This window comes from Scophthalmus maximus, chromosome 14 (assembly GCF_022379125.1).
Source record: "Scophthalmus maximus strain ysfricsl-2021 chromosome 14, ASM2237912v1, whole genome shotgun sequence".
Classification (NCBI taxonomy): domain Eukaryota; kingdom Metazoa; phylum Chordata; class Actinopteri; order Pleuronectiformes; family Scophthalmidae; genus Scophthalmus; species Scophthalmus maximus.
This window is the reverse complement of record NC_061528.1, coordinates 21,863,903-21,880,283: the sequence shown is the minus strand read 5'-3', so window position 1 is coordinate 21,880,283 and position 16,381 is coordinate 21,863,903. Positions and strand designations below refer to the sequence as shown.

Here is a 16,381-nt window from a genome sequence, read left to right as displayed (position 1 = left end):
TTGGTTTAATTGACAATCAGGCACAAATTCAAATGAGCATGAGTGCTGCTCCGAAATGGCACAAAATCTGAAGAGTTTGTCACAAACTTTCTAGAATAACACTCATCTTTGAAAAGGCAAATCCTATCAGCTGCGTAAAGTTATAATCCCCTCTGATTAGTAATGGGAATCGTGACCGACTGTGGTGGCAGGATGTCAATACCCATGCGTGTATAGGATTAGCACTTTGGACTGCAATTGTGACACTTGTTCCAAAGAGCCACTTGTAAAGCAACAGGGCTCTACAGAGCTCTCTAAGCTGACTCCAAAGTCTCCACACTTTGTCACAAATAAACATGAAATGATTTCACAGTGGTGAGTTTTCAGCCATGTGTTTCGGGAACTTTGTGGTCAGATAGTCACACTCATTTATTTAAACACAAGGGAGATACGGTACGTGGGATAATATTGTCCTAAAAAGAGCATATATGTTTCAACGAGCCTCTACAACAAATCTCAGGTCACTGTTCACTTGAAATGCTAACAAAGAAATTCCTTTGTTTTCCCTCATGGCAGGGGTGTGATGTGTCTGAACCAGGGGCTAATCTAATCAAACCATTTAAGTCAGCGAAGAGATTGCTGTTCGTTGAGATGTTTGAAGAAGAATTAACTAATCTAATTAAGACAGGGATTTGCATTACCTTAATAATTGAGGCATGTTCCCAGAGCAGCACCTGTTATGTGAAACCACATTACCACATGTTGTGTACAAGCTGAATGGTCCACTGTGGTCTAAGTCATATCAAGCGCTGTAAATATTTGCACATCTGAACACGGATCACACAATAGCTTGACATTCTGCACTGGAGCACTATAGCGCTGCAGTCATTAAAGTTCTGGGGGGAAATATCACTCTCTCCGCGTAGAGCAATCCTGGATTCATCCAACTGATGGTGGCAGTAGATTTTATTTGTAACTTTAAATTATACCTGTGTTCTTTTGTTTCTTATGTGATTATAGTGCATGGGGTGTGGCACTTGCTCCTCCTCTTGGGTTCCAGACCAACAGATTTGAAATCCTGCACAGCCAATTATCCAGTGACCTGAAGTATATATAAGTTCTAGGTGGCCTATGTATGTATGCATTTGTCTTTGTGTTCTTTTGACACCGTTGAGGACATGCCATGGGCGGCTGTGGCTCAGGAGTTAGAGAGGGTCCACTGACCGGAAAGTTGGCAGTATGATCCCTGCTTCCCCCCAGTCAGCATGCTTCAGTGTCCTTGGGCAAGACATCTCATCTCATCTCATCTTCAACCGCTTATCCGTGGTCGGGTCGCGGGGGCAGCAGCTTCAGTAGGGGCCCCAAACTTCCCTTTCCCGGGCCACATTAACCAGGTCTGACTGGGGGATCCCGAGGCGTTCCCAGGCCAGTGTGGAGATATAATCTCTCCACCTAGTCCTGGGTCTACCCCGAGGTCTCTTCCCAGCTGGACGTGCCTGGAACACCTCCCAGGGGAGGCGCCCAGGGGGCATCCTTACCAGATGCCCGAACCACCTTAACTGGCTCCTTTCTACGCAAAGGAGCAGCGGCTCTACTCCGAGCTCCTCACGGATGACTGAGCTTCTCACCCTATCTCTAAGGGAGACCCCAGCCACCTTTCTAAGGAAACCCATTTCGGCCGCTTGTACTCGCGATCTCGTTTTTTCGGTCACGACCCATCCTTCATGACCATAGGTGAGGGTAGGAACAAAGATTGACCGGTAGATCGAGAGCTTTGCCTTCCGGCTCAGCTCCCTTTTTGTCACAACGGTGCGGCAAAGCGAGTGCAATACCGCCCCCGCTGCTCCAATTCTACGGCCAATCTCACGCTCCATTGTCCCCTCACTCGCAAACAAGACCCCGAGGTACTTAAACTCCTTTACTTGAGGTAAGGGCTCATTCCCTACCCAGAGTAGACAATCCACCGGTTTCCTGCTGAGAACCATGGCCTCAGATTTTGAGGTGCTGATTCTCATCCCAACCGCTCCACACTCGGCTGCGAACTGATCCAGTGAGTGCTGAAGATCACAGACCGATGGTGCCATCAGGACCACATCATCTGCAAAAAGCAGTGATGAGATCCCCAGGCCACCGAGCTGCAACCCCACCCCACCACGACTACGCCTCGATATCCTGTCCATGAATATCACAAACAGGATTGGTGACAAAGCGCACCCCTGGCGGAGACCAACCCCCACCGGGAACGAATCCGACTTACTGCCGAGAACCCGGACACAGCTATTGCTTTGAGTATACAGGGATTGGATGGCCCCAAGAAGTGACCCCCTCACCCCATACTCCCTCAGTACCTCCCACAGTATCTCCCGGGGGACCCGGTCATACGCCTTCTCCAAATCCACAAAGCACATGTAGACTGGATGGGCATACTCCCAGGCCCCCTCCAGGATCCTTGCAAGGGTAAAGAGCTGGTCCGTTGTTCCACGTCCAGGACGGAATCCACATTGTTCCTCTTCAATCTGAGGTTCGACTATTGGCCGAACCCTCCTTTCCAGCACCTTGGAGTAGACTTTACCCGGGAGGCTGAGAAGTGTGATACCCCTGTAATTGGCACACACTCTCTGGTCCCCCTTTTTGAACAGGGGAACCACCACCCCGGTCTGCCACTCGTTTGGCACTGTACCAGACCTCCACGCAATGTTGCAGAGACGTGTCAACCAAGACAGCCCCTCCACACCCAAAGCTTTCAACATTTCTGGGCGGATCTCATCAACCCCTGGGGCTTTGCCACTGTGAAGTTGTTTGACTACTACAGTGACCTCTGCCAGGGAAATTGACGATGATCCTCCATCAGCCTCCAGCTCTGCCTCTACCATAGAGGGCATGTTAGTCGGATTCAGGAGTTCCTCAAAATGCTCCTTCCACCGCCCGATTACCTCCTCAGTGGAGGTCAACAGTGTCCCATCCTTACTGTACACAGCGTGGATGGTTCCCCGTTTCCCCCTCCTGAGATGTCGAATGGTTTTCCAGAAGCATCTTGGTGCCGACCTAAAGTCCTTCTCCATGACTTCTCCGAACTTCTCCCACATCCGCTGTTTTGCCTCTGACACGGCAGAGGCTGCAGCCCTTCAGGCCCGTCGGTACCTTGCAACTGCTTCCGGAGTCCTCTGGGATAACATATCCCTAAAGGACTCCTTCTTCAGTTGGACAGCTTCCCTGACCACTGGTGTCCACCACGGAGTTCGAGGGTTACCGCCCCTTGAGGCACCTAAGACCTTGAGACCACAGCTCACCGCCGCAGCTTCAGCAATGGAAGCTTTGAACATTTCCCACTCGGGTTCAATGTCCCCCTCCTCCAGACGTTCCCAGTTCACCCGCACTACACGTTTGGGCTTACCAGGTCTATCCAGAGTCTTCCCCCACCCCCGGATCCAACTCACCACCAGATGATGATCAGTTGACAGCTCTGCCCCTCTCTTCACCCGAGTGTCCAAAACATGCGGCCTCAGATCAGATGAAACGATCACAAAATCGATCATCGACCTTTGGCCTAGGGTGCTCTGGTACCATGTACACTTATGAGCATCCTTATGTTCGAACATGGTGTTCATTATAGACAAGCCATGGCTAGCACAGAAGTCTAATAACAAACAACCACTTGGGTTCCGATCAGGGAGGCCGTTCTTCCCAATCACGCCTCTCCAGGTGTCTCCATCATTGCCCACGTGGGCGTTGAAGTCTCCCAGCAGAACAACGGAGTCCCCTACTGGGGTCCTTTGCAGGACTCCACTCAGGGTCTCCAAAAAGGCCGAATACTCTGAACTCCTGTTTGGTGCATATGCACAAACAACAGTCAGAGTTTTCCCCCCCACCACCCGAAGGCGTAGGGAGGCGACCCTTTTGTCCACCGGGGTAAACTCATACACAGCGGCGCTCAGCCGGGGGTTTGTGAGTATCCCCACACCCGCCCGTCGCCTCTCCCCCTGGGCAACTCCAGAGAAAAAAAGAGTCCAACCCCTATCCAGGAGTACAGTTCCAGAACCGAAACTGAGCGTAGAGGTAAGCCCCACCAGATCCAACTGGTAGCGCTCCACCTCCCGCACAAGCTCCGGCTCCTTCCCCCACAGAGATGTGACGTTCCACGTCCCCAGAGCCAGCTTCTGCAGCCCAGGTCCGGTTCGTCGAGGTCCCCGACCTCCACTGCCACCCGTGTGGCAGCGCACCCGACACCAGCGGTTCTTCCTATGAGTGGTGGGCCCACAGGATGGAGGGTGCCACGTAGCATTTTCGGTCTGTGCCCGGCCAGGCTCCGTGGCAAACCCGGCCACTAGGCGCTCGCAGACGAGCCCGCCGCCTGGGCCTAGCTCCAGACGGGGGCCCCGGGCTGGGTCCCTTTTCCTCTTCCTCTGTTGTCCATGGTCAACAGAGGAAGTTGAAAATCTTGGGCAAGACACTTAACCCTAAATTCCCTCTGACGGCTCTTCCGACAGTGCATGGACGTGACAGATAAAGCATGGTAAAGTGCAGTGCTGTATGAATGTTAGGATGAATGGATGAATGTGACTTGTGCTGTGAAGCGCTCTGAGTGGTCGATTAAAAAAGCTCATTATAAATCCAGTCCATTTACCTTGGCAGTGTCAAACGTTGGTCTGTTTGCACTATGAAAAGCTGTAAACTAACTGATGTGCTCCAGTTCATTTTTTACAGTTTAAGTTTTTTCTGTCCTCCATTTGATGCATACTGCTGGAACATGTCCAGGGAAGCCTTTTTTTGTCCGGGCTTTCGATAGCAGATGCAGATGGACCAAAGTGCAGCTGCCAGGATGTCGTACAAGAGTGAAGACCTTCAAGACCTTACAAATTGATATCAACACTCTTAAATACTAGACCTTATTCACTGGCACTCAGCTCCAAGGTCTTTTACAGCTGACGACAATGCTTTCTGGTATGCTTCACCGAAAACAATTACAACTAAAAGCTTTTGCAGTTTTTGTTGTCGCTAAATTAAAATAAGGCAAGCTCTGGCTGTTTCTGTTCATGAAGCTAAAGACTCTGGCCTTTTTCACCCACTTCTCTTTTTATCTGAAGTAATGACTATAATTCTGTATTTGTCACAGTTTTTTTGTTGTCATGCCTTCCTGTGGACGCATGTCACAACATGCAAATGACTGTTCGTCGCGCTCACATCTACCTCTGTCGTACAAATTGGCAAATCTAGGTGGGCTCACAGATACTTTTCCTCTGATGACAGGTGTTGCTACCACGCAGGTTGTCTCACAGCAACTGCTGAGTGAGACACAAACACTTACCGTGTGTGAATATTGTAGATGCTGTAGGAGGCCATGTAGGAGTGGCGGTAAACCTGGAGCAAAATAACGACAGAGAGCGAGAGAGATTAAAGGATTACTGTCTGAAACATTAACGGGAGAAGCAGCAGTTCCACAGATAAGGACATCATGACAGAAAATGAAAAGGAGGAAGGCATCAAACAAAACAGACGGCTGGCTGCTCTCAATGATACAATCTGTAGACAATGCAATTTGCATGGGTGACAGCTGTAGGACGAGACATTTTAATTCCATCTGAGGAACCCATCATCGCCTGGTGCCTCCGCACAGGGAGCCCGCGAGAGACGAGGCAGAGGCAGAGCGAGGGAGGGAGGCAGTCAAAGTGACAGAGGGGGGTACGTGTACATCTGTCTGAACGCCCCCTTCCAGAGAAAGTCTGCCTGACATGATAACAGACCTCTGACCGTGACGGGTGATTGGGCACAGAAACAGGCCACAGTTTTGCATTTCATCACGAAGATGACACTTATGTATTCATCTCTGAGACAAAGCAGGAAAAAAATGATTGCAGGGGGCAACTCTGACATGAAGCTCAAATCTGCTGTAATGAAAACACACAGATCCGCTTGATTGATTCCTATTCATACTTGTCCTCGATGGACACACAGGTGGGCGGGCGGACGGACGAACGGACGGACAGATAGTGGACCAACAGTGAACTGTGAGTAAGTGAGGAAGACCAGAGTGCAACTCATTAGAATAATAATTAGATAAGGATGTCATATCAATGACAGGTATAAATATATAGATAAATACAGATGTAGTATACCAGTACACTCAGAAGGATATGCATATAAACCTTTGTGAGGCAGGTGTAGTCTACCAAACAGTAAAAACAAGAAAGCAGTCCTGAGAAACAGCGATCAGCACCTTTTCATTTTATCAAGGGTGTTATTGCGAGGAGTAATACACGCGCCGGTCGCACTTCTGAGTGCTTCGAGTGCTCCCCGGTACACCTGGAGGAGGCGAGCCAGAGGCAACAAGTGCTCTACATCATCTTTGGAAGGTGTTGTCCGAGATGGAGTTCATTTCCGGACCATTCCTTCAGGCTGTCCAGCCCTACAGAGGCTAAGCCTTGTTATTTATTTTTTTTCCTTTTTCTCTTTACAAGTGTATTGTGCCTGCTGGCATGCTTGCTTCCCAGCACACAATGGCAAACGCATGACTTGACTTTATCAATAAATTACTGAACTAGCTTGCTGTCGTCTGCCACACACACAGAGAGAGCTCACCACATACCTTATTGAAGATATTTTCCACAATACCAGATGCACTTCATACAAGTAATCTACAGAACAAAAACACCCATACTTATATTTTATCATATTACATTTCAGTGTAGTGATCATGCTACTAATGACAGTGTAAATTATTTGCTGTGAACATTGTTAAAGAAAATGCATTTGGATTTGTGAAACAAGGTGATAGGAAGCTATTGTAATAGAAATACTACATATTGTAGTATATCATAACTTTTGTGTAATTATGCCGAACATTTGATTGTTGAATTCTACTTATAGATGTTTGAGTCTACCCTCGTTCATGTAAACTAGTGGACGGAATATTTGTCGAATCAACACAGGAACAGCCAAAACTGAACATTGTAAAATTCATAAAGGTCGGATTAATTTTCACAAAATGACCACTGAGTGTATGTACAGTAATTCCCTCTTATTTTACCACTGTGTGTGAGACAAGTGGTCAATGGGGAAATAGGTTTCATTTAATGAAAGTCCTCTTTGGTCACGGGCCAACGGGCATCGCTTCAACCTTTCAATGTGATGCCCTGTGCTCAGGGTCACTAAAGGAGCTTAATGTGTATGATTTGGCAACTGTAAAAAAACACAGACATTTCTTACAGCAGCCATAATTAACATCTTTATACGAGCAGTATAAATTAAATGTGTAATGTTAACGGGGGTGGGGTTATTCATAGTAAGGATCCTGCAAAAGTATCCATCAACTCTGCACTTGCCTTCAGCTCCAGAAAGAATGTTACTGTTCACATGTGTTGTTTTTAGTCACAGCAGGCAGCTGTTTTTATCCCCCAAAAATTACTGTACAAAATAGACTGTACAACAGATGCCCAAACAGGAGACCAGCAGCCAATTTGAACATAGTGGAGCATTTATCGTAGCTAAATAGGGTTAGGGTTAGTAACCCTTAGTTGGAATATCAGTAACGTGAATATCAGACTTATATTTTCCAGGTGAAATTTTTTTTTTATTGTTGCTCTCCATGTGTCAAATGTGTAACCGCTGACGGTTTGCCCACAATTTACCTATTTCAACATATCAAAGGCAAATATTTGTCACAGTTGTATCCACAGCTTGGTCCACTTCCACCAAGATGCCCAACCGTTGCTGCAGGTGGGTTTTTTTGTGGATGAACTGTTATTTTGTATGATACTCGGTTTGTGTTCCAGTGTAAATTTAATCTAACACCCACAGAGATCAGAGTACATTAATATCTTTTTTTCTCCAAAGTGCATTTCAGAAAAAAGAAAAGAAAAACACCCACAGATGTTAACGAGGCTTGTGGCAGTTAATAAAGACATTATGCAAAGACAACAATAAGGTTCTGGATTCCAGCCTAAGCACTCATGCACAGCCCATAACAATAAGGTGGAACATCAATAATACACACTCTTGTTCATGCTGAAAGTGAATTACTGTTTAGAGAGAAGAGGAGGATTCACTGAGCTCCGAGTGACTCATATCGACTTTATGCAGAGTATATACGCAAACTGAATGTACTGCAGTTGACACAGGGGTTGAGTGTGCTCAATATAAATTTGCAGGTGTTGTAACAAATATCTGGGTGTTGTTGAGAACCGTGCCTGGGAATAAAAACTGAGCCCCCAAGGTGCTCTTGACACATTTCTCAAACTCTGACATGTGGAAACTTCCCAGTTTTCCGCCATGAAACATTAAAAAAACATTGAAAAAACATTGACATGCCCTAACTGAGCCTTCAAAACAAGCGTTTCGGCAGAACTCTATTAAATTAGGTGTAGAGCTCATATTGTTGGGTGACCTTTGCTTTTGGCTTGATGGTGGGGGAAAAAAAGGTTGTGACATTTTCAACACTCCCATGCAATTGTTGCTGTGAAGATGAATAGAATGTCCAAAACTAAAAGCATGGAAGCAATGACAAATAGCTATTAATATTACAAGGTTGCTCTTCAGAATCACTAAGTGACCACCTCTGAATAGGTCTGGAGTTTGAGGGCATTGTGTGAAATACTTTTAATCGTTTATAGACTTTTTTTAAATCCAAACTTTCACCATTCTTATGTAAAAACAAGACATGTATTATTTATCATTTAAGTTGTCATCTGTATTTACATTTTGTTTTTATATGAAAGGGGCAGGTGATATGAGATATTTCTTCCTCCTGCTCCTTTTATTGTTCATGGAATGTGTGTAAGTGTATTGTTTTGTTTTATTAAAAAAATGAAAGGAAAATAATGAATTATTATGAAATGCAAAGTTAAAATAACTTAAACTTGAGGTTCAGTCTTGATCTCTAATTACCTTGTGTTGACTAACAAGGTGAGTATACGCAACATGGCTGCCACTATCTACCTTGCTACTGTCCAAAGCCAGAAGCTAAAATTCCAGGGATGCATTTCTGTCCCAGTAACCATGGCTCTCTGCCCATCATTGATTTGTGTGTGAGCGTTCAAAAAACTGAAGACTTAAAAAAAACAACTTACAGCTGATTTTCACCATAAATAATTGTTACCAATTCTACTTTATCTTCCCTTATCCATATCTCTTCCCTTTTTGGGACTGTCTCCAAAAAAAGGTAATATCCAGCCACAGGGAGACGGACATGTCAACTCTTATCTGCAATTTTATGCTACACCCATTGAATGAGCGTCAGTCTGTCGAGTTAGTGACATTCATATGGAAATGGGTGATTCTGCAGTCTGAGGAAGCCAAATCTCCATTTCTCATACGTACTTCGCTATGAAGGGGTTGATTCATGGTCACTGAAAAATATGACATCATGATGAAATAAATTAACATCCCCTTCTCAGTTCTTTCGGAACAACCAAAAATATGCTTGTTTAAGGGTTTGTTTTTTTGGAAAAGGGTTCATGTGACATAAAACTGCAACGTATTCTGAGTAGCACAAAAATAAAAAAGGAGAAAAAGGGCTGAAAGTGTTTTCTCCCCCACTCCTGCGTGGCATTAGTGCACTTAAAAGCAGATGCATTGGATTGCCAAGTTGGAGCAGCTTCCTGGATGAATCCGTACAATAGGAAACATGTCCCTCAAATGGCTACACACTTTAGATTCAAAGATTATGTCCTATTGACATTGTACATCCTGAAATTACTGTATATGGTTGCCTTGGCAATGCTAGGTACACTGCTTTGACCATTGAACTTGTGCTTTGTTAACATCCCATTGTATGTGACAAGGACCTGTTCAGAGACTTTGCACAAAAATAAACCATTAGTCTGGTTCCGAGAAAGCTTAAAGAAATATTCCATCTTCACTGCATGGTCCAGGGTTATTCTCAAGGATTGAACTGTCAATTTCAAAAGACTGCAACTAGCAAACCCTTACTTCCAAGGAAAATAAATCTCTGTGGATGGGGGTAAAAAAACAAAAAACAATAATACAAGTAACTTAAAATGTGTAACAGCATCTAAGAGGAAAACTACAGCTCCTTACAACTTTATATTTGTAATTATAAAGTTGATATGGTTCTTTCAGTTTCAATAACACTGTACCACAATAAAGTAGGTAAGATCTCACATGGAAAAAGTCGCATGGACACTGTGTTGTAGCCCAGCTAACAGCTGAACTTTGAGGGGCTATCTGTTCTGGAGAGAACCAGTACGTAGTCATAGCCATGCTGTTCATAGGAGTAAACATTATATTCAAAAATATTGCAGAGTTTCCCTTTAACCTTGACCTACTGCTCATGCCGAAATTGTGTTCTCCTAATATCATAGTATACATGTAATTACATAATGTGATGTGGACTATAAAATAACATGGAAAGGTTTATAGTATACCATCACACACGAAAAATCCTCTAAATGCAATATTTGTTAGGTTGAGGAGTTTACTGGGCCCACATGGCAGACATTGGACCAGGCAGGTTGTGCAGGAAAGAGTATTCAATCAAACAGACTCTCTATTTGCAGGTAGGCAGGCATGAAGAAAACTCAGGAAAATGTGCAGCAAACACAGGGGAACGTGGCAGAAAGAGAACGGGGCTGAAATAAACAGAGCTAACCTGAATAAATGAACTGGGAGAGGGAGCAGACCCGGGAAGGCGGGGTCTCAATACACATGGGAGACAGGAATAAAGGTGCACAGGTGAAACACAACAAGGGGCGGAGCAGTCAAGTAAAAGCACAAAAGGAAATTATATATATGTCCGATCAAAAAATCCCAAAGTTTATAGGAAGTTTTAAAAAACAACTTACAAGTTCTAACCAAAAAAATGTTCCAAAAGGTCCAAGTCAATCCAAAGCCCCTAATGTGGTAGATCCTAACAATATTCAAATTGGCCAGTAGCTACTGCCTATTCATTTTCAACATCGCCTGCAGCCAGAGGCATTAAAGAGATATTAACAGGATGCATCATCTCACGGTGTATTTTGTCATGTTGCCCAGGTCCACTTAGCTCAATGAGCAGGTGTATGTTCTTGACTGAAGAGGCCCGGTGATTTTGAATTGCGTCTGCTGTATTGACCCCACGCCCTTTTCCATAATAGTCTATCCAGAAGGCAGTCGCAGTACTTAGACAAAAAGGTGTAATATCTGTGTATTGTTGACATGATTGGAGAGATGTTGATATGTAAAAGGAGCCATCACTATTCCCTGCAGCAGACACCATTCAAACGAATTGATTCTGATTGAATTCGCACACAAACAGAATACAGATATGTTGTTTCAGGATGGAGGTGCGTGTTTTCCGACCGTAAAATTTTACATCAGTGGGATATTTGTTTCGTTGTCCAATAGACCAGGTAGACTCAGAGGTGGCACAGCAGAGGTAGTTTCTGTCCCGTCTTTTCCCTTCGTTTTCAGCATTACAGCCGTGACTACGCGCACGCACTCGCCAGTTGGCTTATTATTTCTTTCTTCAGCGTTCCAGGCTGGAACGACACTGGAATACGAACTCATCACTTATGAAAATGGAATAAATGAGTTTTAAGATAACTCCATCTGCATTATTCTGCACACCCCAAAGGCAAAGTTGGAGGATAGTAGCTTTTCAACTACCGCATTGGCTGCCAGAGACGGAACACTTGCACCGGTTTTAGCAGCGAAATACAGAACAAATGCGAGCATGCAATCCATTAATGCCTTGGCGTGAAAACAATGGAGGCTGTCACTCACAATCAGTGAGAAATCAGTCAAATTTACACCCACACACGACTGGCCCTTTATGGCTTAAAGCTAATGCGCTTCTCTTTCTTCTCTCTTCAGTGGAAAGGCAACAGAAAATCTCCAAAATACGAGAGGGAGAGAGCATGGTACAGATGCCTCCCATCAGAGTCGAATGCAGTTATATATGGCTGAAACCTCAAAGATGTCATGAGATGACATAAAGATTATTAAGTACATTTGTAAAAGTCACTATAGGCTTTAATGAGTTGCTCTGACACGAGCGTTACACGATGTCTACCAGGCTGAAAAACACTAGCCTGTTGTCAGCTGTGGAAAAAAAGGAAATCTCCAAGATTATGAGCTTTTATCGAGCTATACCTCCTGATACGTATAATGTAGTCACATAATGGTATGCAATCCAGCATGTAGGTGAAACGCCCTCTCTACAACAGAAGATTCAGTGAGGATAAATATGAGCATGCAGCCAAAACCATTATATGAATCACACGCACAAAGACTGCAGTATAGATCTACTCACGAGTTCAAAGCCTGCGTGGGATCAAAGTATGAGATTCGCACAAGACTTGTTTTCTCATTTACGAGCAGATTCAGGTGCCTTTGTTATCCTTCTCAACCTTCATTACAGGTCGTGATTAACTGCAAGGACAGACTCCATGGTGCAATCCATAGAGATTACACCATACTCGCAGTAAAGCCCCATTGTAGGTCAAAAAATGCATTTTAGATGCAAACGTAATAGAGAAAGAAAATTCTTATTACTGTGCAATGCTGAAATTTTGGGTGTCACACGAAATCACTAAACAGGACGAGGGATAGGTCCTTTTTTCAGTGTAAAATCTTTGGTTTTTTTTGACTAGTCGGCAACACAGCATCAGATTGGTACAAGTCTGTAACAAAGCCTCTGATGGGTCAAAGAGTATCTAAATTGGATGGCTGGAAGTCTGCTAACAACAACAGTTGCCTTTTACGTCTTGAAAAACGGAATAAAAATGATCATTGAAATCATTCAATGATTTATCATCATGGAAATGTTGTACAAAGTCTCCGAAAAGACACTGAAGGTCCAGGCCGCACTGCGAATCTTCGGAGAGGGCCACAATCTCCCGTTGTGGTTTCCGTCAAAACAAACCGTAAGTTCCTGGGATAAACTGATCAAATGTTACGTGGACTTTTATAACATGACAAATTTTCCGTCGCGTACGACAGGTTTCGGGCACTTTGTTACGCGGACAGGAGGATGGGAATCGAACCATGGACCTGCTTGTTAGTGGCCAACCCCTCTCTATCCCTTGAGCCCCAGCTCGCATTATAAGATGTTTACATGAAACGATGAAACGTATTTGTTTGAGGAGCCTTATATATTTCATTCAAAACCGAACACTGGAGTGAGGTGCTAGAGAAAATATTTGGGGTCCAGGGATCACACTGTACTTGGTGTTTGAACCAATAGTTTTGTTTAACTGACAAAGCATTTAAATCCTTGTTCTTGACCCTTTCTGCTGCCCAACTCCCATATAGGAAGTAGTATGTATGGCATTTACTTGTAGTCTAGTTTAAAAAGCCCTTTTGTCAAAACAATAATTAATGTACCAATAAAGGTAATTCTTCTATAGCCATGTTATTAGGACTATTATGGTAAACCCAAGTGTGCCATAAAGACACGCACAGTGGAATTGCTCTGTTAAAAATATTGTCTCTGCTCACTCAATTATAGCATCAACACTCAGGGTGCACTTGCTGCCCTCACGCCTGTGCAAACCTTTGCCACATATTTCACAGCAGGAGGCTTTTGTGCATCTCCTGTGTTGCTGTGCATGGATTTAGTGTCCAGCACTAGCTAAGTCGTTGTCATAAATAAGGTACAAACTGTTGTCAGCCATTTTCATCGCAGTCAGGGCCATCCACACACGCTACAACTAAATCACTTTAAATTATACAGACAACACAAACACCCCTCCACTCACCACATTCATCAGAAACGTCAATCAGCGGTGTACATTCACGGCTGTACTCGCCGTGTGCTTAGCTGTGATAATGCTCTTATTTCATCAGCGTTACTCATGATGAACATGACAACGTCAAAGTGTTGACCTGAACCGACCTGCCTGAAAGAGACGCATGGGCTGTTAAATAATACTGCGTCATGAGTATAGACTTGTCCCTTTGTCTGCAGTTTTGGTTCCCACCTCCTGGTTTTCTGCTGTCCGACCTTATCACCTTATCAACCCTACTACCTGCTGCAGTATTTAAAGCTACAGTGTGTAATTATGAACTAATTCACATAAATTGAATACATTGTCCATAACTATGTGTTCATATATGTATAATCACCAGCAATGTTTTTTCGTCAACTTGAATGAGTTAAATATAGTTACATGAGGTGGACCCTCATGTGTAATTCACCATGTTTGCTACATTGTGTTGAATACGGAACACGGTCACCTTGAGTCGGGCGACGTCATGCATTGCCGAACTGCATTGTGGTTCTGTTGTCTCGCTTTGCTTGCACCACGTGTGGCAGAAGTTGAGAAAATCTCACCGTAACTAATTGAATTACACTCAAACAAATATTCACGCACAAGTGCCAGCCACTCATTTGATTTCTACTTCCCTTTAGCATTGCACAGGCAGCTAGAATGAGCACAAAAGCTAACTATGCTGTGTGTCCCACATGGGACACTGTGATTGGTTGTTGTTTTTATGTTATGTTTTTTTTTCGCCAGGCACGCCCACCATCAAGCATTAAAGCAACACATATACTGTAATGTGAGTGCTCAGTTACAGACAAGCAGCTGAACACAGCTGGGCATTTGTCCACTAAAGGGTCTCCTAGGATTTGGTAGAGACCACCAACGGAGTGAATTAAAGTTGGCCAGAAATCCAAAATGAATTCTAATCCTGCTCTGTGACTGCTTCATTCAGCAACTCTAAACTAACAACTTGAATATGCTGGCCCCAAGTGGTAAAAATAAATAAAAATAAAACACCACAGAAATGTCTTTGTGTGGGTATCGTGATTTTTACAAATCACTGTCCTATATTCTGTCTCCATTGCTTGAGCCTGCACACTCCTCCTCCTGCGCTATAAACCCAAAATATTGGGGCTGGAACTGGGACCCATTCCACTTACACCATCCTGCCGCCAATTAATAAGCTCTGTTATAAGTTTTCTAAAAATGAAACTATGTTTGTGAAGATTTACATTTACAGGTGATGGGCTTGAATGCCACAGTCAGATAGGGTGGTAGAAAACACATGATTAGTTTTGGTCTTTTTAAAGGACTTCTATTAAAAATATAGAATGAGGGCTTATCATTTCAAAAGAAAAAAAATGCCCTCCTCCACCCGATATGCATGCATTTTGCTGTCTACATGTATGTTTTATGATGGAGAAAAGCAAGTAAAAGGTAATTTCTTGTGAAAGCTCGAGTCTTGTGCAGCTTTCTGTCCCCGTCTCCTCCCGACTGATGTGTGTTGTTTCCTGCCGCCCGAGGCCTGATTCTCTGCCTCCACAGCTCCATCAGCCCAGCTTGCCGGCGGGAGCTGCGAGAAACCATTAGTGCGGCAGTTCCAATCCTCTTTTTCAGCCCAATGACGGTCAAGCATTTACTCCACTGTATTGTTATGTTACACACAGTATACTGGGGGTTTGACGTGTAAAACATCGTTTTGATGTCTTTTCCCAGGAAGGAAGGGAGCAGTTCAGACACAAAGTCAAGGTTTGACTGCTGCTGACAATAACAGCCATATATATGATAATAGCCTATTTTCTCCCTGAGTTATCAAAAACACAACAAAACAAATTGTAATATCCGGACCGGACAATGACAATTCATTAAGAAAACACAAAGAACTGTCACACGTTCACGTCTTAACCAGAGCACTGGTGATTCTTTGATTTCATTCAGTCAGTGTACCGGAGATGGAGCTGTTAGAGAAATAATTTCTTTCTCCTCTAAGGAAACTGCTGTTATTGCTCTTCATCACGCAGGCATCAAGCTCAAGGTGGTTTGCTATTCAATTTTTGTAATGGTGCGTGTGTCCAATGACGCAGAAACAAGAATTAACAGCAGGTCATTTCCGATGGTCAGGAGATACGATTAATGAACTGTGGGATCGAAACCAAAATAGTCAATGAGATATTATTATCATTATAAATTCATCATGTAGTAGGTAGATAACTCTCTTCATCAAGCCAAGGCTTATATGTTATTTCTCAGAGAGCAAAAATACATAAGATTCTTCAATATTATAAAAAAAAACATCTTAAAACTCTCAAGTACAATCAGATAATAACCCAAAAGTCAGTAATCTGTGATTCAAAATAACTAATGACGTGATGGATATGGGTAAAGGAAACAAATTGCGTGTGAGCTTATTAATTCAGCCTAATTTCTTTCATTTTATTCAGCAGCTTCAACCGGAAGTGCGTTTTAGTTTATGTAATTGATGCACTCATCCTGGCTGTTATTAATTATTCACCACGAGTTTGGCAGTGCTTCAAAAAGGGGAAGTACACAGCACGGCATTTCTTTTCACCACAGTGTCCACAGCGATTTGCCTTCAAGCCACATGACGTGTCAAGGCTCGAGGCAGACAGGTCTCAGGCGAACGGAGTCTCACAGCAGGTGAGTCCGAGCTGCTGCGAGTGCTCATCTTTGCATTTTACAGCTCT

General features: G+C 43.9%; 1 protein-coding gene across 3 annotated transcripts in view; it reads right to left on the bottom strand.

The window, feature by feature from the left end:
• Positions 1-16,381, bottom strand: part of LOC118282935 (inactive dipeptidyl peptidase 10-like) — a 194,005-nt gene that overhangs the window by 27,422 nt on the left and 150,202 nt on the right. For all 3 annotated transcript variants that reach the window (XM_035604510.2, XM_035604512.2, XM_035604511.2), the window contains one exon: positions 5,285-5,337. In XM_035604510.2, the coding sequence (XP_035460403.2) occupies positions 5,285-5,337 (53 nt within the window). The remainder of the gene's footprint in view (positions 1-5,284; positions 5,338-16,381) is intronic.